General features: G+C 37.6%; 1 protein-coding gene across 1 annotated transcript in view; it reads right to left on the bottom strand.

The window, feature by feature from the left end:
* Positions 1–25,890, bottom strand: part of LOC122277541 (probable LRR receptor-like serine/threonine-protein kinase At1g56130) — a 35,950-nt gene extending 10,060 nt beyond the window's left edge. Inside the window, exons 1-15 of the mRNA XM_043087555.1 lie at positions 25,715–25,890; positions 24,296–24,479; positions 23,474–23,545; positions 23,260–23,331; positions 20,752–20,823; positions 11,471–11,542; positions 11,297–11,368; positions 11,083–11,154; positions 10,894–10,965; positions 10,695–10,766; positions 10,496–10,567; positions 10,311–10,382; positions 10,102–10,167; positions 500–565; positions 45–89 (exon numbers count right to left, since the gene is read on the bottom strand). Coding sequence (XP_042943489.1) covers positions 45–89; positions 500–565; positions 10,102–10,167; positions 10,311–10,382; positions 10,496–10,567; positions 10,695–10,766; positions 10,894–10,965; positions 11,083–11,154; positions 11,297–11,368; positions 11,471–11,542; positions 20,752–20,823; positions 23,260–23,331; positions 23,474–23,545; positions 24,296–24,479; positions 25,715–25,862 — 1,229 coding nt within the window. The 5' untranslated portion in view covers positions 25,863–25,890. The remainder of the gene's footprint in view (positions 1–44; positions 90–499; positions 566–10,101; positions 10,168–10,310; positions 10,383–10,495; positions 10,568–10,694; positions 10,767–10,893; positions 10,966–11,082; positions 11,155–11,296; positions 11,369–11,470; positions 11,543–20,751; positions 20,824–23,259; positions 23,332–23,473; positions 23,546–24,295; positions 24,480–25,714) is intronic.
* Positions 25,891–26,123: the final 233 nt, after the last annotated feature.

Below are 26,123 nucleotides of genomic sequence, written 5' to 3'. Positions count from 1 at the left end.
GTTTATAATGAATGAATAAGAGATACCATAATTCAATTACTCACCTTTTGTTTGAGCTACCAAATATGAAATTGTTGGCCACCAAGTTCCTGTATAATTCCATGAAAAGAACCTTATTATGTTTTTGTCTTCATGTACCAGCCAAACCCAACGCGCGCGCGTGCACCCACGCACACACACAGAGAGAGAGAGAGAGAGAGAGAGGTGTAGTCACTGCAGGGATTCAAGCATTCAAAACAAGTGGAATGCTTAAAATAACCATCTGGAAACCAAATGATAGGCGGACAAGCAAGAGATTCTTTAATACTTGTATAATTGGTTAATTAAAATATGTAGTTGATTCTTTACATTTGTTCAAGAAAGATTATGCAAGTGATGCTTGAAAAAAGATAGAAAGGAAGCTCTGTATGAGCACCAGAATACCTAATGTTTCAAAGCAAAATGTTAGAGCCAGCAAAATTTGTGTGAGAAAAGATGTATAAGAATATAAGAGACATACAGTTGTAAACCAGGGGTAGTTACCCAACTCGGAAAGCTTCCTGATATATCATTGTAAGATAAATCTCTGCAGCCAAAATCATGTTAACAAGAATGAATAAGTTATGCACAAAAAATTCACACTTGTAAAGAAATTAGAAAAGCAATTAGATTGATTTCATGCTATCACATGGAAGATGTCCTCCTTCCTCGCATTTTTTAAGGAGATACTCAATAGGTCAGATAGGAAACTTAGCATGAGATGCATTTACTTATCCAAAGAAACAAAGGGATGGATTTATCCAAACTTAGCACGAGAATGCTTATGAGGGTCCAGTCACAGCAAACTACGACATTCTACATACATTTTTTAACAGATTTTCCTTCCTGTGAAATATATTTTTAAAACAGCCACATCGTCATGGTTCATACTGCAATATTGGAGAAAGAAAAGCATGCCTAGGACAATCATCATATTACAAGGATATTTAAATTAAAGATGAGATGGAAACACATTGATTGCTGATGAAATTCCGATAATGATCTCCCAGGACCTATTATAGACATGAAACCGATCAGAAATGTACTTAAAAAAAAAAAAAAAACCTGATCAGAGATGTAGCAATGTAATCTCCAGCATTTTTATGGTAATCCTTGATAATCGAATAGAAATCAAAGCCACAGTTTTTTCTTTCATTTCTTGCTTTTTATTGTATAATAAGCAATTGAGCCTTCACTGAGCCTGACTGCCACTCTCTCTCTCTCTCTCTCTCTTCCCCCCTTCTCTACAGCTCTAATACACCAGTTATGACTTAGACAGATGCCCCATGCTCTAGGTAACAGACCCCACCCCTGAAGAGTCTCTTTCTCCCCCCATCAGTCTCTCTCTCTCTCTCTCTCTCACACACACACACACACACACATGCACACACATTTCTCTCGCTTTTATATATATATATATATCTCTACATGCTTTACTTAAACACAATCATACACCACTTCCCCTTGTGCCAAATGGCAACCCACACAAGTACCAGCTGCCTCGTACCCTGCTGTCATCAGAAGATGCAAAACCAATAGTTATGGGACAATCTCCAATAGAACTGCAAACAATGTCCCACTCCTTTCCTCCGGGTTGCTCAGCAGCAGCAACTAGACCCCAAAATGCAATCTGGATCATCTATAGATCAACCCATAGATGAGTTGGTCAGGAATGGTGTATAAGCCACCGATATGATCTAAACCAGACTAACTCTGATCTTGGCGTTTCTTAATGAATTGAACCATATCAGGTACAAAGGCCAAAGTTTCCAGACTAATTGAGCTAATTTTATCTTCATTTCAGTCATATTGAGGTGTATAGAAGGAATATTAAAGTTAAAAGTTTCAATCATGCATGATTCTGAGAACTTATTGGTCCAATCATGTTTTCTGCAAATTAATTGTGCTGCTACAAGAAAAACATCTAAAAATTTAAGCTTGAATTCTCAATTAAATTCAGTTGTGATTGGATTGAGAATAGTTGAGAATTATGTTTTCGGCTTGCACATGATGTAGCGTTTATGAGATCACATATCACATTGTCAATTACTATGAGAATGTGTGCTCCGAACAATTTTCTTGGAGACGGAGATTAGATGGGCTTGCTTTTGATGTCCTTGATTAACAGGAAATGGAACAACTCGAAAGGCCATTTGACAAGCTAGAGGTCAGGCAAGTATTAAAATGCAAGGAGGGTGACAAAGCTCCAGCTCCGGACAGCTTCTCTATGGATTCTTTTTCAAATATGCTGGGAAGTGCTTAAAGAAGACATCATGGGGGTCTTCCATGAGTTTCATGAAAATGGAAGGTTTGGAAAAAACCTATATGCAACTTTCATTGTGCTCATACCGAAAGAGTCTAGCGTCGTAGACGTAAAAGTTTATCGTCCCATTAGCTTGGTCTGCAGGTTGTACAAAATTCTCTCCAAAGTATTGGCGAATCGGTTAAGAAAGGTGTTGGAGAAGTTAATATCGAAGCCTTAGAATGCCTTTGTTAAAGGTAGGCAAATCCTTGAAAAAACCTAGGGCTTTTGTGCAAGCTAGACATGGAAAAAACCTATGATCATGTCAACTAGAGATTCTTATTTTACATGCTCGAGAGATGTGGCTTTGGTACAAAATGGTGTACATGGATCCATCATTGTATCTCTACGGCTTGTTTCTCCATATTGGTGAATGGCACGCCAAAAGGCTTCTTTAAAAGCTCACAAGAATTGAGACAAGGTGACCCTTTATCTCCGCTACTCTTTGTTTTTGTGATGGAAGCCTTTAGTAAGATGATTTTAGGTGTCGTGGAAAGTGGGTTCATATCTAGATTCTTATTGGGGGAGGCAAGTACTGGCTCGCTTAACATATCTAATCTATTATTCGCCGATGATAAGTTAATCTTTTGTGGGGCCAGCCATGATCAAACTGAAGCTTTGAGGGCTCTTCTATTATGCTTTGAAGTTGTATCAGGCTTGAAAGGTGAACTTGGCCAAATCAGAAGTAGAGTCAATGGGAGATGTTCCTAATGTGGAGATTATGGCTTCCATTTTGGGATGCAAGATATCTCAGCTGCCCATGAAATATCTTGGCCTCCCATTGGGTGCGACGTTCAAATCGAAATCTATTCGGATGATGTTCTAGAAAAAATGGAGATGAACTAGCTAGTTGAAAGAGGATGTATTTATCCAAAGGTGATAGGATCACCTTAATCAAAAGTACTATTTCCAATTTGCCAACTTATTTCCGCTCCCCGCCAAGGTGTCTCATCGTATAGAGAAACTCCAATGGGACTTCTTTTATTTTTTATTTATTTTTTTTTTTTTGGGGGGGGGGGGGGGAGGGAGATAAATGACGTGTCTAAATTTCACACGGTGTGGTTAAACAGGCCACAATATGCTCTCCCATCAAAGGAGGTTTGGGTATTTGGAACTTGAAATCTTTCAACATAGCCTTGTTTGGTAAATGGTGATGGAGTTATCACTACGAATAGGGGGGCCTTGTGGAGAATTTTCATCAAATTGAAGCATGAGGAACCATGGGGAGGATGGTGCTCTAATGAGGTGAGTGGGCCTTGTGGAGTGGGGTTGTGGAACCATATAAGAAGAGGTTGGGATACATATGCAAGTAAAGTAATATCCATTTTACTGTGGGTAACGGAGCTAATGTCAAATTTTGGCATGATGTATGGTGTGGCAATAGAGCACTCAAGGAAACTTATCCACCAGTTTATGGTTTATCAAGAATGAAAGAAGCCTTAATTGCGGACCTATTAATCATCTCCAATGGTATTCCCCGATGGAATGTTACATTCCTCAAAGATGCACAAGATGGGAGTTGAAGACAAGATTTTTTTGGTGCCCCTCTAAGAAATTTTTTTTTTTGATAATTAAACAAATTTTATTGATCAATGGCAAAGCCAGTATTACAACTCTAACGCCCTAGCTAGGTAGGTACATTAGAGACAAGAAAATCATGCATGGCCATGCCCTTTAAATCCACAGCAACAGCCCAGATACAAAGTGTTCTGAAAAATAAAAGTTTAAGCTCCTCTACTGATCTTTCTTGGTCCTCAAAGGTCCTCTCATTTCGCTCCTGCCATACACACCACATGATACATAGAGGGATCATCTTCCAGATAGCTTTAATTGGTTTTCTGCCCCTTATATTTGACCCTCTAAGAAATTAATATTCACATTATGCTATTTCTTTATTTTTTTGATAAGTAATAAGAATTTTATAATCATGAATAGGCATAGCCTAAGTACACAGGAAGTATACAAAGGAAATACTTACTACACTCTAGACAACAGGAAAGCAGGAAAACTAAAACAGAAACAGATTCAATACATTCTCATCATTCCTTACAAAGATCTTAGCCCACAAACTCAAAGTATAAAAGAAAAAGTTTCGAAGATCTTCAAAAGAGTGTTCCTTGTCTTCAAAACATCTCCCATTTCTTTCCAGCCATAGACACCAAATTAAACACAAAGGAATCATTCGCCACTTGGCAGCAACATCTTTCCTCACCTTACAACCATTCCAACATGCAAGAAGATCCACTACTTCCTTAGGCATCACCCAAAATAAACCAATCCAACCAATAACCTCATACCACAAAGAGTTAGCCACCTCACAATGTAAAAACAGATGATTAACAGATTCTCCATCCTTCTTGCACATGACACCCAATTGGCTATACACAATCCATGTTTTCTAAGATTATCCGTAGTCAATACTTTCCCTAAAGCAACCACCCAATTGAAGAATGCCACTTTAGTAGGTACCTTCACCCTCCAAATGCTTTTCCATGGATATACACAACCAGGATGACAAATAAGCACCTTATAATAAGAACTGAATGAAAACCTGAAATTTCCAGCATAGTCCCACAATAGCCTATCCTTCCTTCCCTGCATCACTTTTGAATTTTAATCCTTCCCAAAAAATCTGAGACAATATTAACTTCCTAGTCATTAGGATTTCTAATAAAATTAACATTCCATGAAATATTATTATCCGTACATTGAAGATAATCTGCCACAGCAACATTTTGATCCCTAGCCAGCCTGTACAGAGATGGAAAATCAGATTTAAGAGTTGATTCCCCACACCAAATATCATGCCAAAAGAGAATCCTCTTCCCTTCCCCCACCTTAAATTTGATATGTATAGAAAACTCTCCCCATCTTTCCTAATACACTTCCATAAACTCACCACATACGCTTCTCTAACTTCTTTAGAACACCAATCCCCCCACCCAATCCCATATTTGACAGCAACAACATTCTTCCATAAAGCATCTCTCTCATCATGATATTACAAGTAGTGCAGTGCTTTATTAAACAACCTAAGATTTCTAACCCCCAATCCTCCACAGAAAACTGGTTGACAAACCTTGTTCCAACTAACCAAATGAAATTTCTTTTCCTCTCCTTTTCCTCCCCATAAGAAATTACAATAAATATTCTCAAAACTCCTAGCAACCCCAGCCAGCAAAGGGAAAATTGAAAGAAAATACGTGGGAAGATTAGACAACGTACTCTTTATCAAAGTAATTCTTCCCCCTTTAGACATCTTAGTTTTGCTACAGATCATCCACTGTAGCAAAACCCACACCCCACACTTCGATTTTTCTCTCTCTCTTTTTTTTTTTTTTTTTTTTTTTTGTTCCCTTAATGCTAATCTACCGGATAAACCATCTTCTCACAGACCTCTCCACATGAAGCATTCATGCAAATCTTTGGCCCCATCAACCCAAAATGGAAATCTTCGAGCAGAGCAAGACGCAAATCCAAGTCAAAACCAACAGCACTTCAGAAAAAAATTAAAAATTTAGTGAAATAAATAATCATTAGCCACAACACACACATGTACACAACTCTCTCCCTCACATACATCTACGCGCAACCGTTCTGAGATTCGACAGTGATTAAAGAAACACTAAAAACCACAAACAAAAATAATAGGAAAACATCAACACCAACCTCGTCCCAATCCTCCAAGACTCCAAATCTAGAAGTGTTCACATTCACAGAACAACGAACACAGAAACAAACCCATTTCTTGTTCATCCTCATAAGACTATAACTTTTTCAACCAGTAGCAGTAAATATAGCTTTGCTAAAAGTGAAGATGAAGAACTACAGGAAGTCTTCTCTTTCTCTGTGTTGTAATTCTTTGATTCTTATCCAATTAGTTTGGTAGAAAAACGTCCACCATAGTTTCTTTGCCAATTCTGCTCGCCACGCAACATGTTGCCAGAAAGTGGGCTCATTGAAAATCAACGTATCATCGGCAAAAAGAAGATGAGATAATTTAATGCACAGCCCCCACAGGAACAATTTCAGACTTGTTTAAGTTAATCCTTAGACCCAAAGCAGCTTCAAAACATAATAACAATGCTCTCAAAGATCGAATATGTTCTTGGTTGGGCTCACTGAAAATCAAAGTATCATCGGCAAAAAGAAGATGAGATAATTTAATGCCATTCCTTTCCTCATTTCCCACCTCAAAACCCAAGAAGTGCCTTCCTTCAACTGACACTTCCAACATTCTACTCAACACATCCATAACAAGGACAAAAAGAAAAGGAGATCAGATCTTCTTGTCTCAAACCACAAGAACTATTGAAAAACCCAACCGGAGTGCCATTAACCAAAATGGAAAATCTTGACGTCGATATGCAGAGTTTGATCCACATACACCATTTCTCTCCAAAACCATATCTCCCAAGTAAATACAAGAGAAAATCCCAACAAACATGGTCATATGCTTTTTCCATGTCCAATTTAATCAAAATACCAGATTCATTAGATTTAATTCTGCTGTCCGCATATTCGTTGGCGACTAAAACCGAGTCAAGAATTTGCCTCCCTCTTACAAAGGCATTTTGTGATTTCGAAATAATGTTTCCCAACATTACACTCATTCGATTAGCTAACACCTTAGAGATTATCTTGTAAACCCTATTCACCAAACTTATAGGCTGAAAATCCCAAATCTCCACTGCTCTTACCTTTTTGGGAATAAGTGCTATAAATGTAGCATTAAAACTTTTCTCAAATTTCATAAATGTATGAAATTCAAGAAAAACCTTCATAATATCATCCCGCACTATATCCCAACAAGATTGAAAGAAAGCCATTGAAAAAACATCCAGACCTGGAGCCTTCTCCCTTGCCATGCCTCTAACCACATCAAGAACTTCATCCTCATCAAAAGCTCTCTCCAACCAAACTGCACTTGCTTCATCAATGGAGTCAAAAAACAGTCCATCAAGCTTTAGCCTCCATGCATATTCTCCACTAAATAGTTTCTCATAAAACTTGACAATGTGATCCATAATGACCTCTTGATCTGAAATGATGTTATCACCATCATGAAGAACCTCAATAGCATTATTTCTTTGATTGAAATTCGCCATACGGTGAAAGAATTTCATGCACTTATCACCTTCTTTCAGCCAAAGAACCCGGAACTTCTGTCTCCAAGAAATTTCCTCCATTAAAGAAATCTTCTCTAATTCTTCCACCGCCACTTTTTGTCTCTCCAATTCCTCTCCGGAAATATCCCCCAGCAGCTCCCTTTCCTCCAAACTCTACAGCTACTGCAACAAAAGTTTCCTTTTATTTTCTGTATTCCCAAACTCCTCCACATTCCACTTCTTCAAATCTGATTTTAATGCTTTAAGTTTACCAGCCAGTACATAGCTCGGAGTACCAAAAAAATAATACAAAGACCACCATGACCTCACCCTATCCACAAAACCCTCAGCCTCCAACCACATATTTTCAAATTTAAAGTACCTTAACCCACTCTCCAGCATAATAGGATAATGATCAGAACATATTCTCGGTAACCTTTTTAGCCTCAAATCAGGAAATCTATCCTCCCAAGAGGCTGAAACCAGAAACCTATCCAGCCTAGACCAAGCCCTTCCACTGGACCACGTAAAATCCCCACCAACCATTGGTAGATCAATCAAACCAAGCACAGAAATCAGATCTGAAAAATCATTCATGGCAATAGAGAAATGATTGCCCCCCCCCCCCCCAAACCACCACACTCACTAGGGAATGTGTAATGTTGAAATCCCCACCAAAACACCAAGGAACATTCCAACAGCAGCAAACACCCGCCATTTTATCCCATAACAAACTCCTACTATTATCCACGTTTGGACCATAAATCCCCAAAAACGTCCATTCAGATCCATCATCCAAACTTTTGAAATGGCAAGCAATCATAAAAATTAAAGACTTTGAGTAATTTTACTGATGAACAACAAACTAAAGGGACTACTAGGAGCATATAGAACAGATGACAAAGATATAGAGTCAATGAGCTTAGTGGATCCAATGCCTGTAACTTTAGCAAGAGAACCATTAGCAAGACTAACACTTTTTGGAGATGTCACAGTATCTAACTTATATAAGATAGAAGACAGACCAGTTAAATATTCATTAGCTCTTGAATCAATGATCTACGGATCTTGAGTGAATGATGCAAGACATTCGGATGCTATACCTAAATGGGTAAGAGTAGCTGTGGAAAATGAAACTTGTGTGTGACCCAAAAACTGCTCATACTCATCCTTAGGTATACTAATCATACCTGAGTTGGAGCTAGTTAACTATGATATAGCATCTTGGCAAATGGCCTGATTAGCAGACCCAGATGCTCTACCATATATATCCCAACAATAGTCCACTGAGTGGTTAGTGTGGCCACAATGGTGCACTTACCTCGAGTGCGATTTCCTTTGGCATCACATCCCTCACGTGAGCCTCTACCACCTCAGCCTCCACGCCCACCAGGAGCAACATAGGAGGTAGCCACATCATGTAACTGTGACTCAAATTTAGTTGTCATATCAGAGAAACTCCACACAAGATCACAACTGAACTTGGAGATTGAAAATCCACACAATATATGAGAAAAATCACAATTCAACTTGAAAAATCTGAAAAACGCAATCTAGAAATGTAGATACTTAGTCCAAGTACCCAAAAAACAACTCGAACAAAAAAATTTCGGGGGTTTCAGGTCTGTTTCAGCCTGAACCAGCCTATATCGAATAAATTTCAGGATGTATCGGCCTGTATCGAGTTTCGCCGGTACCGGCTTCAAAACTAACCTCAAACGGGAATAGGTTATCCTAATCGAGGATAAGGAAAGCTAGGTAACCGTATATGTGTTACCAAATAGATGTTATTCCGGATAGGAATACACTCTTACTCTAGGTTTATGCTATTCAAACTCGAGGATTGGATAGCTTCTACCTGCAAGGCTACAACCAAACAGTTTGGAGCTCCAACCTTTCGCCAACAACGAAGGCCCTTTCCGACGGTGATGATGATGCCGGTAAGCACAGACAAGGCCGGCGAGTCCACCCCTGGTGCCTAGTAGCGGACACGCCGCCGGAAAGTGGCCAAAAAACACTTCAAACACCTATAGGCCACTGACGACAAGGAGAAAAACCACCGGGATGCGCGGAAGACAACGGCGAACTTGGATCCAGCAGCTACAAGCACTGGTGAGTACTCCAACGACTTCAGATGAGCATGTACGTGAACCACTGTGACCTATCCAACAACCACTAACCAACATGATACCACTGTGATCTATCCAACAACCACTAAGCAACATAAGACCACTATGATCTATCCAACAACAGGAGCTCTGATACCATGTCAGAACATAGGAGAAAGATACTATGATTTCATTGATGTACTAACATATATATACACTACATACAAATTACACTTATACCCTCACACACTTATAATAATTACAAACATGTCCTCTAACAATTTTGATAGCCTGATGTTCTTGAAAATGTATATAGAGCTATAACTAATATTTTAAACTAGAAGAATCTGATAAATACTACATTATGTTGATGAAATAAGGTTTTGTGAAATGTATTTCGGATAGATTTCTGACAAGCAAGGTTTTATCATGCACCCTGCCCATTGGGGTTTCGTGCCTGACATTTAAGTTTGATTTTTCTTGTAGCCACCTAAAATAGAACTATACCACCTTATATAGTAATAATTTGGAGACAGTACACCACTTCTATGACATTAAGACTCACATCTTTTGAAGCTTTTCACTTTTTTGGCTAGGAAGCTGTCCAGAAAGACTATTGTTTCCAAGAAACCTGCCATTGCAATATGGTGGAAGAAAAAACAAAGAAAAGGCAGAACATCATGAAGTGAGAAAAGGTCATACCAAAAAAATCAATTATAGCTGTATGAGTAAATATCTTAAAGGAAGGGAAGAAAGAGCGTGTATGGTTTTTACAAGTCTGTAAGAGAACTCATATTGAACAAGGCACTGGGTATTCGGCCTGTTAAGTTGTTGAAACTCAGATCCCTGCATTTTAAAGAGCCAAATTAATGAAAGCTAACTCCAATAATTTTTTTTTTTTTTTTATCAGTGACTCCAATAATGAAGCTAACATTTCAATCATAAACTCAGAAGCTTACAATATTTGTAGACTTTGGTGTTCTCCAATATTAGAAGGAACAGTTCCACTGATCAGGGCATTCCTCAGAACTCTTAGGTGTCAAAAAAGAAAATGGGGTAGCTAATGGTTAATACAATAAGACTAAATGTGCAACTTGAAAAAATGCGCAACTTGAAAAAAATGCATATATTTGTAGTGTGGAGAGCATGCTCACTTACAAATATGTTAAGTTCTTCAGGCTAGTTATGAAATCAAGGGAAGAGCTCACATTGTATAAATCACTGATCCGTCTGGACAATCATACCCAAACATTACCAAAGTTAGTCTTTCTTCCCTTGTTAAAGTGGGAAGTGAGAGAAAGACAGAGAGACAGAGACAGAGACACAGAGCCTGAATCAGCAACAAATATTTACTCACAGAGAGTTCAGAGCGATCAACTTAGAAAAACTAGATGGTATTGGACCTTCAAAGGAGTTCCCTTGAAATCTCCTACAGAAACAATTGGATGACTTGTCAAGAAGACCAATATCTATCACATAAATACAGGTTACTTTCATAATATATGAACTAGAAAAAGAAATAAAAAGATCCTTTTTAATTGCTTACAATTGCTTAAGTTTTGTCCAATTACCAACAAATTCAGGTATTTTTCCACTCAAAGGAGTGTCAGATGCCCACCTGAAATTAAAAAAGCTCACTAATAGTAAGGCAACCACAAGATGGTATGTTGTGTTTTTTTTTTTTGGGGGGGGGGGGGGGGGGGGGGGGGCGGGGGCGGCCAGCTTAAAACATATAGAGTGAGAGTAGCAATCCTGCTTACAGAATTTCCATGTTTTGAAGCTTAGCAAATGTTGAGGGAAATTCACCACCCAACCCACCACTGTTTATATAACTGTAATACCAAGCAACGTATACACTATCATCATCTGAAATGTTGAAACATGCATTTATTCGAAGAAGAAAAAAATTAAAAAGAATATATGTTGGAACTTACATTTGCTGTAATTTGACCAAATTACCAAGTTCTGGAGGGAGAGTTCCAGAAAAATTGTTATGGCCAATAGACCTGCATAATATATATATATACAAAGAGTTATTGGAATGAATAAGAAACGAAGTAAATTTCTTACATCGCTATTTCAAGTATAATTCATTTTAAAGTTATTAAAGCATATTTTCTTGCCATTAGAAAAGTTATAGCAATCCTCTCGCACACATGATGTTTCTCAATGGTACCATGGAAAAATGAAAATCTACAAGTAGAATCATTAAATTATTTGTTTTATAAGATAATTGTTTTCATTGAACATTTTATAGTTGGATGTTTTCCAGTAATTATCATTCAAAGATCTGTGGAAGTTATCAGCATCAGCATTAATTCATTTTAGCCTAAATAAAGCAATAATTCATTAATTGTCCATGTACATCCCAAAGTCGAGATTTGATTCACTTGAACCTTTTCGAAACCCATCACCGTCCTATGTGGGCATGTCAAAAGGAAGGGGAGTTAATTAGCCCCCAAGAAAAATAAAAATAAAAAGTGAACCATCCTTTCAGGACTAGAAGCAACTTGATTTAAGAGGCCATCAAGTAATTTATGTACATTTGGGTGGTAGAAACATTTTCAGGTAAAGAAGTCTTTCCAGTTCTTCCTTTTTTTCTCCCCTTGTGGTGAGTGAGTTTAATTTACAACTATTATAAAGCAACTGATCACTTGAGCAACAAATGTCTGATTTCCAAAGAAACAATGAAGTGTCATACTTGCTCTACTTGAATGAAAATTGTAATAAAGTGGTGTGGAATTTATCAAACCAAGCCCTCGGAACTTGTTTGAGACCATAAAGAAAGCGACGAAGCTTATACACATGTGAACTAGGAGAGGGAAACAATCCTGGGGGTGGCTTCATATAAATACACTATTTAAGATCCCCGTGAAGAAAAGCATTCTTGACATCCATCTGATATAGTGGCCAATCATTGGAAGCAGCAAGAGCTAGAATCGTATGAATAGTAGTCATCTTAGCCACAGGAGCAAAGGTCTCTTCATAATTGACACCATATTCCTGATTATTCTTAAGTGCAACAAGCCGAGCTTTGTAACGATCCAAACCTCCATCAGATCAGACCTTGACTAAGTAAACCCATTTCCAACCCAGAGGAACAATGGTGGGAGGACAAGGCTCAATGTCCCATGTGTGATTGGCCTCTGGAGTGGCAATTTCTTCCTGCATAGCTTGTCACCAACAGTCATGCTTGGCAGTGTGAGTAGGATGTGGGAATATCAAAATTGGACAATGCAGCAATAAGAGCTGAAATAGAATTGCTAGAACTGGAAGATGGAAACCCATACCTATCTGGGGGTACAGACACTCGAGGAGAGCGACGTACCAAAGGCTCTGGAGGTGCTGCAACTGACTGAATCTGGAGCGTGGTAGGATCAGATATCAAGTGAGCCACCAAAGAGACTATGGGCAAGAGCGTCTCATATACACAATACCTAGTTTAAAGTGGAAACTGACTTGATGAAGATTCGAGAACTACTGCTCAAAGGAGGGAAGGACCACAGTAGAAGAGGAGGGCACAGAGGACACTGGAAAGAAATGTTGACTTTGAAAGAAAATAACATTTGTAGAAATGCATATATGATTTAATGTAGGATCATAGCAAACAAATCCCTTGTGACACATTATATCCCAAGAATTCACATCAAACAGATTGAGTAAATAATTTATGTCGCTCATGAAGGAGAAGACGTTGAATCCTTAGATTTATCAGGATTGGGTGCACAATCCTGCCATCAATATGGCCCCAAAGATATTTTCCCTTGAAGAAAAGTTCAAAGTGAAAAGCCCACATAGAGTAATTGTTGCCTGTAAACTTGACACACACAGGGGTGGAGTTCATCGCAAAGAAATAAATCCCAAGACAAAGCAAAGCAGAAACAAAATTCAAGGAGACCGAAATAAAACGAGATAAGAACCTTGGACGTGTCTGTGAGAGGAAGCAAGGAGCACGAAACACTGTTCAGCAGAGACCGAGAGCCACAAACTACACAGAGGAGCGAAATTACCACAAGAGAGTTGTTGCGACAACCATTAAGACATAGACGTGCCTAGAACACCCAAACAAAGCCGAAAGTCCCACTAGAAGGTGCTATGACAGTCACAAAGGCACAAAAATGCTGAGAACACCCAGACCAAGAAACACAATTTCAAGAAGATGAGAAATCACGTTGAACTCACAAAAAAACAACCCAGAGTGCGCCAAAACTGAGAAACCCACAAACCCGAAAAAAGGAAAAAAAAATCGAATGAGGCATGGTAATTAGGAACCTGGTTCTTGATACCATGTCAAATATACGAGAAGGCCGAATGAATCTAGCCTTGAGTGATTTATATATTATAAATAAGCTTTACAAGAATGCTATACATGGAAAGAAATAGCTGTACATGGAAAGAATGCAATTCCCGAATGATTCTAGCCCTATATGGAAACTATACTGTCAAATATGCTAACTGTACAAGCCTAAGTAAATTAAGGAAATGTGAAAATAAGGAAAGAAAAATCCAATAGAAGAATGATTATGGACAGAAAAAGCTGTCCATTGACAGCCCTAACCCCTTTCCCATCTTCCGGGAGCAAGCTTCATTCTAGTAGTACAAATGCTATTGCCAACAGCTACAATTAGAGAAAGCAGTGAGAATCAAAGACCGCATGGGAAAGGAAATAAAACAAGCACCAAGGGATGCCACCAAGGGATGCCATCAAGTAAGAGGAAGCATGCCTGAGTTAACGCAAGGCAAGATCAAAAGAATTAGATATCTAAAAGGCAAATTGAAAGCATTTTTAGATAGGCAACTAGTTACAAAGACCAAGAGGACCAAGAAAAGTCTAGTTTATTTTTTTTATTTTTAAGCAACCAATGAAATGGCAGGATAGGGTGGAGGATCCATAGGTTTTTGTGAAATGGTTGCTTTCATCATGTTATTGCTGAAAAGAAAAACAAAATTCCTCCATTTGATGTTGACTCATCCACACTTCCATTGTTTGTAAGGGAAGGCTAACTCTATGCTGGTTGAGAGCTGTATGAGCGGTAACGTCCATGTAGGACTACGTGAGAAGGGAGGTGGATAGAAATGGCCTTCTTGTACTTCACTACTATCGACCTTAGACTAGCAAGAAAGCTACCTGCCCAGATTTATACTTACAGGTTGGGAGGGAGCGGGATGGCTCTGTCTATTCTAAGAATGGGCTAGAGGAGTCTGGGTATGAAACGAGTCCTATTTGCTCGTTGCCTTTGGGACCAAATTGGGCAGGTCTCCATTCGGATTGGGTATTGCAAAAGGTGGATGAAATTCAAGATTGTGCAAGGGTTTCATGCGAAGGTCTCCATTTGACGTTGAGTCTTCCACACTTCCACTGTTTGTAGGGGAAGGCTATATGCTAGCTGAGAGTTGTATGAGCAGTAACGTCTATGTACGACTACATGAGAAGGAAGGTGGACAGAAATGGCCTTCTTGTACCTCACTACCATCGACCTTAAACTAGCAAGAAAACTACCTGCCCAGATTTATACTTACAGGATAGGAGGGAGCAGGATGGCTCTGTCTATTCTAAGAATGGGCTAGAGTAGTTTGAGTATGAGCCGAGTCCTATTTGCTCATTGCCTTCAAGACCAACTTGGGCAGGTCTCCATTCGGATTGGGTATTGCAAAAGTGGATGAAATTCGAGACTGTGAGGGGGTTTCATGCTGAGATCTTTTTCCAAAAAGAAAGGGAACCTCCCATGAGGGAGATACAAGAAAATATGATTTATGTCAAAAGAGAGTTCTAAGTTATATTAGGGTCATTTCCCCATCTTGTTGGATTGTGGGGGTCTTCAAGAGGGATGCAAATACTTTAAATTTGAGAACATGTGGTTAAAAGTTGATGGCTTTGTGGACAAGGTTATTGTGGTGATCTTCATATTAAATTCTCAGGCACCCCTAGTTTTTTTTTGGCTGGGAAACTTAAAACATTGAAAAACGACTTGAAGATTGACGACCAAAGGAAGTGTCTTTTTTAGGAGCTTCAAAGCCTAGAGGAAAATGACATTTCAGGGATTCTTTAGGTTAAGGAGAAGGCAAGAAAATGTAGTTTTGTTGCTGACCTTGAAAAAATACTCTCATAGAGGAGATTTCGTGGAGACAAAACTCTTGGGCCCTTTGGTTGAAGGAAGGGGACAAGTGCACTAGGTTTTTTCATAGGGTGGCTAATTCCGATTGAAAAAACAATGCAATAGAGGTGCTTCATTAGAGGGAAGTGTTCTTTTGGACATTTTTGAGATAAAGGATCATATTGTTCAATTCTATGATAGGCTTCTATTGGAGCAATACACTTGGAGACCTAAGCTTGATGAGTTATTTTGTGATATGATTGATCAATCTAGCGCTGCTTGGTGGAGAGAATTTTTTAAGAGGATGAGGTGCTTAATGTGACAAGAGTGATGGACAAAGATAAAGCTCTGGGTCCAGATGGCTTTTCTATGACTTTTTTTCATGCCTATTGGAACATTGTTAGGGAGAACATCATGAAGGCCTTTCTTGAATTTCACCCATTTATGAAATTTGAGAGAAGCCTTAACACGACTTTTATAGCCCACATTCCTAAAAGAGCTAGGTCAATGGAGGTGAAGGCTTTTCGCCCCAATCAACATTGTGAGTAGGGTTTATAAGATCATTTCGAATGTTCTTGCCAATCGGATGAGTGCGGTTATGGATAAATAATTTTGAAGTCACAAAATGCTTTTGCCAAGGGAAATCAAATTCTAGATTCGGTGCTTATTGCTAATGGATGCTTGGAAAGAAGAATAGAGTCAGAGTCCCTGGTATTCTTTGCAAATTGCAAATTGGATCACATTAATTGGGATTTTTTGGTCTACTTACTTAGAAGGTATGGTTTTGGGGAGAGGTGGTGCAAGTGGATGAAGCATTATATTACCATTGCTAAATTTGTGGTTTTGGTGAACGGCACCCTATGGGTTCTTTAACAGCTCTTGTGGTTTGAGATAAGGGGATCCTCTGTCTCCTTTCCTATTTGTTTTAATAATAGATGTCATGAGTAGAATGTTGGAGGTGGTGGTGGATGGGTATTTTCTTTCTAGTTTTTCAATGGGTGGATCTTCAAATGGCAGTGTAAATTTCTCACATCTCCTCTTTGCTGAGGACAAATTTTTTGTGAGCCGGATCTTGAACAGATTTGTTCGTTGCTGGCCCTTTTGTTTTGTTTTGAAACTGTTTCAAGCCTAAAGGTAAAATTGACGAAAAATGGGATCTCTAAAGGTGGATCTCCCTTTGTCGTTTATTTCCTCACGCCTTTTTAGTTTTGCTTCGGTGTCTTATGTCATTGCAAAAACGGGATCTCTCCTGTTGGGGTTGTCATGGTGGTCATTTACGCCCATAGTACTCTCGGGAGCTCTTCAGCCCATGTTCCCTTTCGATATTCAAGCCGCTTTTTTATATGCGGAACACAGTTTTATTTGTCACCCCAACTTGTCCGTTAGCCTACAGATGGCTGGGGAAGAAATATCTTACCTTAATTCCCGACTTTGAGCACTAGTCCCTATATTCGTTGCAGTTGAACTGCAGCCTATTGTTTGAGACTAAGGACCGCAATATGCCGGATTGACACACCACAAATGTCTAGAGAAATTTTATGATGTAGCTCACCACAATTGTTGCTAATGTCTCCGATTCCCCCTACTTCATGAAGTAGTTGATGGCAACCACTGTGAACTTGACATCTCCCTTTTCTGGTGGCATGGGTCCTACAATATCTATTCCCCATTGTACGAAAAGTCATGGTGATCAACTCCTCCGACAGGCTGTGAGGCACAGTTGCTTGTAGTTGGCACTTCACACATTTCTTAACAAATTCCTCTACATCTTTGAGCACATGGGGCCCATGGTATCTTGCTTTCATAACCTTCTATGTTAAGGCTCTACCACCAAAATGGTTTCTGTAGACTCCCTTAAGTATTTTTGCCATCATGTATTGCATTTGCTCTTTGGATATGTAGCACATGAGTGGTGTGGAGAAGCCTCTTATATGCAACACCCCTTCCACATCTTTGAAACTGTTTCAGGCCTAAAGGTGAATTTGGCGAAGTCAAGAATGGTACATGTTGCTTTCGTGCAAGGGGACTTGGCTAATATTTTGGGTTGTAAGGTGTCGTCTTTGCCCATGAAGTATCTTGGTCTCCCCTTAGGGGCTCCTTATAAACAAAGGCAATGTGGGATGGTGTTATTGGAAAAATAGAGGAGATTTTTTTTATCGGTGAAAAAATAGAGAGGAGATTTGCAGGATGAAAAACGATTTATTTGTCTAAAGTGGGAAGAATTATCTTAAATAAGAGCACTTTATCTAACCTCCCAACGTATTTTCTATCTTTATTTTCTATCTTTATTTACTTTGCCTACTAGGGTGGTTGATAGAATGGAGAAGATCTTTCATGCTTTCTTGTGGGGTGGTATGGTGTGGGTGGGGGGGTGGGGGGGTTGAGAATAAGTTCCATTTACTTAAGGGTAAGGTTTGTACCACAAGCTCTAGTGGAGGTTTAGGGGTTCAAAAGCTAAGAACCTTTAATAAGACACTCCTAGTGAAATGGTTATGGCAATAACACCAAGAGGAGGACGCCCTTTGGAGGAATGTCATTGATGCCAAACATGGAAGTATTTGGGGAGAGTGGTGTTCAAATGTAGTGAGAGGTGTGCATGGTGTGGGAGTGTGGAAACTTACTCGGAATGGATGGGAAGGGGGGGCGACGGCTTGGTGTTAATAGCAATTACAGATTTGTGGTGGGTGGGGTATCTCGGATTAGATTTTGGCATGATATTTGGTGTGGGGACATAGCCCTAAAGAATGTTTTGCCTTCTCTTTTTAGTATTTCATTCGATTAGGGAGCTTCTATGCCAGATTATATGGACACCTCCAATGGCTCTTTACAGTAGAATGAGATTAGGCGTAATTAGGTGTTTTCTCTTGTATAATCCCTGCGTACTTGGGCTATGCCTAATTATATGGTTTAATAAATTTCTTTTTACCTATAAAAACAAACGATTCCATCCATGGCTCATTCAATAAAGAGAATTGAGGGAGAAGATCAATGAAACAAGAAAGATTAGCCAATGGAGCTGGAGGGGTCTACAACAACCAAAACTTATCCGATGAAATTTCCAATTGCAGCAGACTTGGACTTAATGACAGCAGGACCTTCCTTAGACAGCAGGACCTTCCCTATTTAGCTTTCCTACCTTCCTTATTTAGCTTTCCTAATCTGTATATATATACTTCCTTACTTAGACAGATCAGGTTCCTTACTTAGACAGATCATGTTCCTTACTTAGGTTATGTAAATAGTCCTAGTTTCCTTTTGTAGACAGATTTGAGTACTGTAAATTTGGCTTGATTCTAGCCTTGTATCATGCACACTTGTGCCCATATAATGAAAGGAAATCCTCACAAAGGAGGTATTCAATCCAATTTGACACTTAAGCCATTGCAGTGAAGAATTCAGGCCTAGGGAGCCAAACCATTTCATTTGAAAGGAGCGCTACTAAGCAGCCTATAAGAGCTGTAAACGAGTGAGATAAGTGCATTGTAAAGAAGGGCCAAACCCCTTATGGAACTACTAGCAGCTGGAGAGCAAGATAGGCCAAAAAGCCAGTCAAGGCAGGAAGATAGGGTAAGATAGATATAGGTGTTGTTCATTGGACAGGATATACTAACTTCCTAAAACAAAAAGCTGTCTTGAAGATCAATATTGTGGAAAGCTAAAAGGATAGCAACAGTGTGTAGTGGTTGTTTTGGAGGCCACATACTTTGTACTGATATTGACACAAACAAGTCCTCTCATTTCTGCAGTCTCAACAAGAATAGTAAAGGATGCGGTGGGTGCACATGGAGAATTCATTCCTAAGTCAGCATCTATGGTTTTTTCCTGCAAGTATATAACATAGTTAATCTCGAAGCTCTCTGGAACTTTCTAGCTAGTGACCCTGTTGAGGACCCTTACAACCAAGCATCCATCAATGGAGGTCGAATTCTGGAAGCAACAACCTGCTTCTAAACAAAGACAGTTCCACTCTCAAACCTATGAGGAATATCAAGTTTGTTTCTTCTTACTTGGTCTTCCCACTCTATTTTGACCACCTTATACCAAATCAGTCTTTTATGCTTTAATAAATCGTTCGCTAGTCAGTAGTTCTAGCAGACTTGGACTAAGCCATTGCAGTGAAGAATTCAAGCCTAGGGAGCCGAACCATTTCATTTCAAATGAGCGCTACAAAGCAGCCAATAAGAGCTGTAAAGGAGTGACATAAGCACATTATAAAGAAGGACTGAACCCTTTACTTATGGAACTACTAGCAGCTGGAGGGCAAGCTAGACCAAAAAGCCAATCAAGGCAAGAAGATGGTGTAAGATAAAAATAGCTGTTATTCATATTTTTTTGATTCGTAGATATAGCTGTTATTCATTAGACGGGACGAGCTAACTTCCTAAAACAAAAAGCTGACTATAAGATCAACATTGTGGAATGCCAAAAGGATAGCAACAGTGTGTAGTGGTTGTTTTGGAGGCCACGTGTTGTACTGATATCGACACAAACAAGTCCTCTCATTTCACCAGTCTCAACAAGACTAGTAAAGGATGCAGGGGCTGCACGTGGAGAACTCATTCCTAAGTCGACATCTATTGTATTTTCCTGCATGTATAGTTAACCTCAAAGCTTTCCCATCTTAATGGAACTTTCTAACTAGTGACCCTGTTGAGGACCCTTACGACCAAGCATCCATCAATGCATGTCGAATTCCAGAAGCAACAACCTGCTTCTCAACAAAGACAGTTCCACTCCCAACCCTGTTGAGGACCCTTACGACCAAGCATCAATTGTTTTGCATTCCTAGTTATGAAACAGTGTTCCATGAATAGATTTTTACTTAGTACTCAGAGTTCCCAATGTATTGTTTTGCATCCTTTTTCCTTTCTTTTCTTTCCTTTTACCCTCCTAAAAATGTCTATATGAGATTTTTTTTTACCAAAATTTTTCCACAGGATTCAAATATGATGTTGTGTGTGTGCACATACATATATTGTATCTGCAATGTACTTTGATATGAAAGGCAAGGCCTTACTCAGCAGTATTAGTAAGTTTAACTACAAAAACAAGATCGCTATTGACAATTCCTGCTAACAACCAAATTACATTTAATTGTGGAGAATGCTCTGAATTCTTACAGCAATGTCAACTCCTTAAGGTTTCCAAGCTCCTTTGGGATGGGCCCAGAAAATGTATTATGGGCAATTGACCTAACAGATAAAACAAAAAAGAAAACACAAATCAGAATTAGGAATTAGAGCTAACCAGGAGACCTTATATCTCAGGTAACAACCATGATGTTGACTATTTCAACAGTTACAGAATGGTGCCCTATGCGAAACCATGAAAATTCACTGTCAATTTTTTTGTACAAAGTACTCCATCGCAAACCATTTGAGGAATGGCACCCTGAATGATGATAGAAACCTAAATTTAAATGCAACAATATATAAGATTTGATTGGATGAGTGGTCCAAAAAATCCTAGTTTTCAAAATAGACAATATATTAGCTTTTTATTAGTAATGCAATTTTATTAAGCGTGCAGATAGACACAACCCTATTACAGAGGAAATATATAAAAGGATACAGCCAACTAGAAAATAATAAATAATAAACAGCAAAAGTTTTTAAAAATCTAGAAAGCTAAAAAGTTGGGAACTATTGTGAGCAGCCAAACATAGAGTGCTGAACATTGTGGCCTTTAGTTCTTTCATTGTCCTATCATGGTCTCCAAAACTTTGGCCAATGTGTTTTCACCAAATGCACCACATTAAGCACAAAGGGACTGTCTGTCAAACTTACTGAATTTTTACGATTTCCACAAGGACTTTGCCACCATGCCAACAACTCCACCACCCGCTAGAATCTGATTCTCTCAATCCTGGACCTACTAACATTGCAGCCCATAATTCTCCAACCAATTCACAATGTAACAAAGGTGATCAATTCTTTCCCCAATCTACTTGCATATTAGGCACCATTCTTTTTTTAAAATGTGGCTCTTTCTTAAATTGTCCATAGAGACTATATCTTTCCTAAGGTGGCCTCCAAAAACAATCTACCCTTGAAAGCATCTTGTCTCCAACCTCTAACTAGAGGGATGGGTACATTAAAGAAATATTCAACCTCAGATCCACCTTTTGGAGGAGATTCAATATATTTGATCTTCACTGCCTCTTCTCCACCCAAAAGAGAACTTGTCAAAGAACAAAGAAAACAATTCCATATCCCAATCATGGGCTGGCTGATCTAATAACGTTAACATTCCAGTGGAACACATTGTCAAAAATCTCCATGTGTTTTGCAATAATTGAGATAGACCGAACAATTAGACCCCCTTTGGATTTCAAGATAGTTTTATCTCCTCCTATCTCATCTCAACATCTAAACACCACAAAGACAAATACTTTTCAATTTCAAATTTTCAACATTTTCATTTAATTGCTACCTAATCATTACAACTTTTCCAAATTTTCAAACAAAACACAAAAAATAATTTAACCTTTTCAAATCACAAAACAAAAATAATATTAAAAAATTATATTCTAACAATATTTTAACTTTATAATATTTTAAATTTTCTTTCTCATTATCCAAAACCCCATAAAACATCTTAACTCAAATCATTTCACTACTATTCACAAGCTATTTCACTTTTATTCACAAATTTCTCATCTGAACATCCAACCAAGCCCTTAAGGGAAGATAGTCTTCAAAGGATGGTCCCTAACCAAAATTTGCTTTTAGAACAATCGCCCACCTGATATCTAACTAAACAAGAGAAGTTTCCCCACCTCTCCTAATGTTTTTCCACACACCAACCCCATAAGGCCCACCAAATATATATATGAACACCATATACTCCACATGCTACCATATTTTGCATCAACCACCAAGTGCCACAAAGCGTACCTTGCTGTAGCATAACACCATAACCATTTCCCTAGCAAAGCTTTATTGAGTAGAAGTAAACTTCTAATCCTCAAAACTACCGCCACTTGACTAGGTGGAACTTGAACTCATTACTAACTCCACCCCATAAGAAATCCCACTTAAGCTTCTCAAGTGGACGACTGGGTATAAGTTCAGAAAAAAAATCCCAACAAACCTCAATCCAGCCAAAGGGAGAGAGAGGGAAAAGAGAAAAATGAAGAAAGAAAAATTCAGCAATCTTTAGATCATTTTTATCTACTAGTGTACTTTAGATATATAAGAAGAAACATAAAATATAAATCAAATAGACTCAAAAGATGCAACCACATCCTGTATATGATAGTTAATGCCAACATTATTGGGTAACCTCCGTGATGGCTTTTACAGTTACATTGTTTCATTTTGATCATTTCTTTAGTTACCTTACTGTTTTCTCTAGTCTTCTTGTAACTAAATATAAATTTTCTCTCTGTAAGTAATTGTTTCCACTGAAGAAACAGCCATCTACCAATAAAAGCCAATTTTAAATCCAGCGAGCTTAATCTCTACCTAAAAGTTATGAGAAAGATATAATAACTATATTAATGTGATGACTAGCTGCGTGATTAAGAAGCAACACATAAACTAAATTAGTAATTTTTGCTGAACGCAATTCAATTATCAAGCACAGAAATATTTCCAATCACAAATGATAGCTTTTTCTAGACTTACAGAATCTGCAATTTAGTTAAGTTTCCAATAAATGCTGGCAAGGTACCCGAGAAGAAATTTTGATCAATCTTCCTAAAATTCCAAAGAAGAAACCATAATTATCACCGGCTCTAGTTCTTGTATCATGAAAGGATAATGTGTAGTTAAAAAATGTAAAAATACGAAGTTAATTTCAGAAAATAAATGCCAAGCGGAGATACTGAGTAATCCATACAAAAAGGTCAGATATTTCAAAGTCAAAATATCTTCTGGAATAACTCCACGTTTGTCCAGAGCATAAACTCTCCTGAAAATACAAACAAAAAAATAAACGGTTAGTATGCAATAAGTAATGGAGATGTTTCGAAAACCGTACCTGCAAATGTTATTCTGAAAACTACAATGTTAGACGTACATCTAGCATATTTAACAAACCAACAGATTCTAGCCTGGATTAGAACGGAAGTAAATCCATTTCTTGATATGGATTGGCGCTGAAGATAGTTGAGGAAATCTCAAAGCGCTGGTTTGGTCTTGACTCTGGATCAGACGTAAGAGACAGCATATTGTTTAATTTCTATGAATTTTTAACTATATTTATATAAGTTTATAATTTTTTTAAATAATAAAAAAATTGTTCAAAAAAATATTTTATAAAAATAAACTCACTTACAAATATGGTTTGATATGAAACGCGCTAAATCTACTTTCCAGTAAACACTAAACACTCTAATATATAACAACTAGTTTAATTACTTTATTGATTTTACTTTTGTGAAATATTTTTATGAAACTAACACTTTTCACGTATCTTATTAGCACAAAAATTTTACTAGATCATAATATTATGAAACTAACACTTTTCACATCCAACATATTATGTATGATCAATTGATAAATTAAATAATCAATTTAGTTGATAAATTTATTAATTTATTTATCATAATCAATCTCGTTAGTCATCTGATAAAATACATAAAGTGATTTTTTATTAAATATAAATAATAATAATAATAATAATAATAAATAAATAAATAAAAGAGAGATAGAAACATACAGTCGAGTGATGTGGCAAATTGAGCCGTTTCCATAATTACAATCGCAAAGGATGGCTGGGTTATTACTAGGGTTTTCAAGTTTCGTTTCATCGAGGGCAGATCCGGTACATAGCTCTCCGCTTATGTTCCATAATGATACAGCTTGCGCATCCCATTGTTGGAAAATTGAGTTCAATGCCTTAGCTGTCTCGCATCATTCCAAAATTAACAAAAATTAATTTAGAAAACACCATCCATCCAAACACAAAACTAAAGGCTTTTACTTGCAATCCAAATACCTCAGAAGCTAAGTACATGAATTAACTTACATTTTTACACTAGAATCATGTAAAGCTAATCAACTTATATTTTGATTGTATTTAAAACCTATCTAGATGCATTACTTCTACTATTATATCATATCATATATACACAAATAATTATTTATGAAAACTGTTATAGATACAAATAAGGTAAACTCACAAATTGTTGTGTTTTCATAGAATTCATTATATCTACTTTATAATAAAAATAACTTTAAAATATGATGTACCACATCAAATCACAATATTTTGTATGTTAACTTTTATGCAATCTATTTGTGACAAAAGTATTTTCCATTATTAAGTATGGTACAATATTTCCTTTATAAAAAAAAAAAAATAGACCTCGTCATAAAATATATATATATATAATAAAAAATGACACACATACAATCCTTTTTATAACATTTTATATAATTATATTTTAAATTAAAGATATTTTTATAAAATAACTTATAAAAATAACATCATTTTACATAAATACTCGATTTAAACACAAGATTTTATAAAATGGTTATAAAAAATGTTGTAAAAAAGGTGGTAAACGTACGATTACTATAAAAGATTAAAAAGTCTTGCGTGTACACGTTTTAGACCTGTAGTTAGCATTCCTCTGTATGCATGAGGTGTATACAACATAGTACTTCGTTCCCTTTGGGGATTATAGAGGGATCTCTTGTCAGTTCTGGCACACCGGAAAGCCATCCCTTAAGCATGCAATTTATACATCTTCTTTATTATCACCTCTAGATTGTTTTTACCTTTCGTTTACTTAGAAAGTTGTCGGAGATTTTACAAAAGAACAAAGACGTGAAATAAGTCAGCCAGTAAAAAGAGATACATGTTTGAAAAGTTTATAGCTCTCCTTAATTCGATCTAATTAAAGCATGTACGATGATGACCATCAAGATGTTAACAACTCCAAGCAGAGAAACCTTTGGTGTAAATCGTGAATTCTGGAGTGTAAACAAACAATAATAAGCATCTTACTGATTCTAGAGCGTTAACGAGAAAGGTACGTAGGATATTGGTTCATCGATCCCCTCTTAGTTCTACTTGCATCCAACATACCCACAGCCACAGAGAGAGAGAGAGAGAGAGAGAGAGAGAGAGAACCTTCAGATGGGTCGGTAGTAGCATTCTGAGCGCTGGAAATCTGAAACGAGAAGAAGAAGAATAAGGAGCAGCAGAAGCAGAGAAAGTGATATGGAGAGGGTGCTGAATGTTGCTTCACTCTCAAACTCATCTTCATCCCTCCGTACATGTGAAAGTGCGCGATATGGGGTTCGTGAATCCTCTATATATACGGATAAGCCGTATGCGAGATTATTCGGAAAAATATAACATTACAAATTACGTAAATTGTCACCTCAATTTGCAAGATTTTGTTAGTAAAATTTGTACTAAGAGAATTATTACAAACATTAAAAAAGTATATAAAATAAATTTATAAATTGATATAATTTCGTATAATTCATTAGATCTACTTTATAATAAAAGTAATTTTATAATTTAACTTACAATA

This window comes from Carya illinoinensis, chromosome 9 (assembly GCF_018687715.1).
Source record: "Carya illinoinensis cultivar Pawnee chromosome 9, C.illinoinensisPawnee_v1, whole genome shotgun sequence".
NCBI lineage: Eukaryota > Viridiplantae > Streptophyta > Magnoliopsida > Fagales > Juglandaceae > Carya > Carya illinoinensis.
Note: the sequence above shows the minus strand (reverse complement) of the source record. Positions and strands in the feature narration are given on the sequence as shown.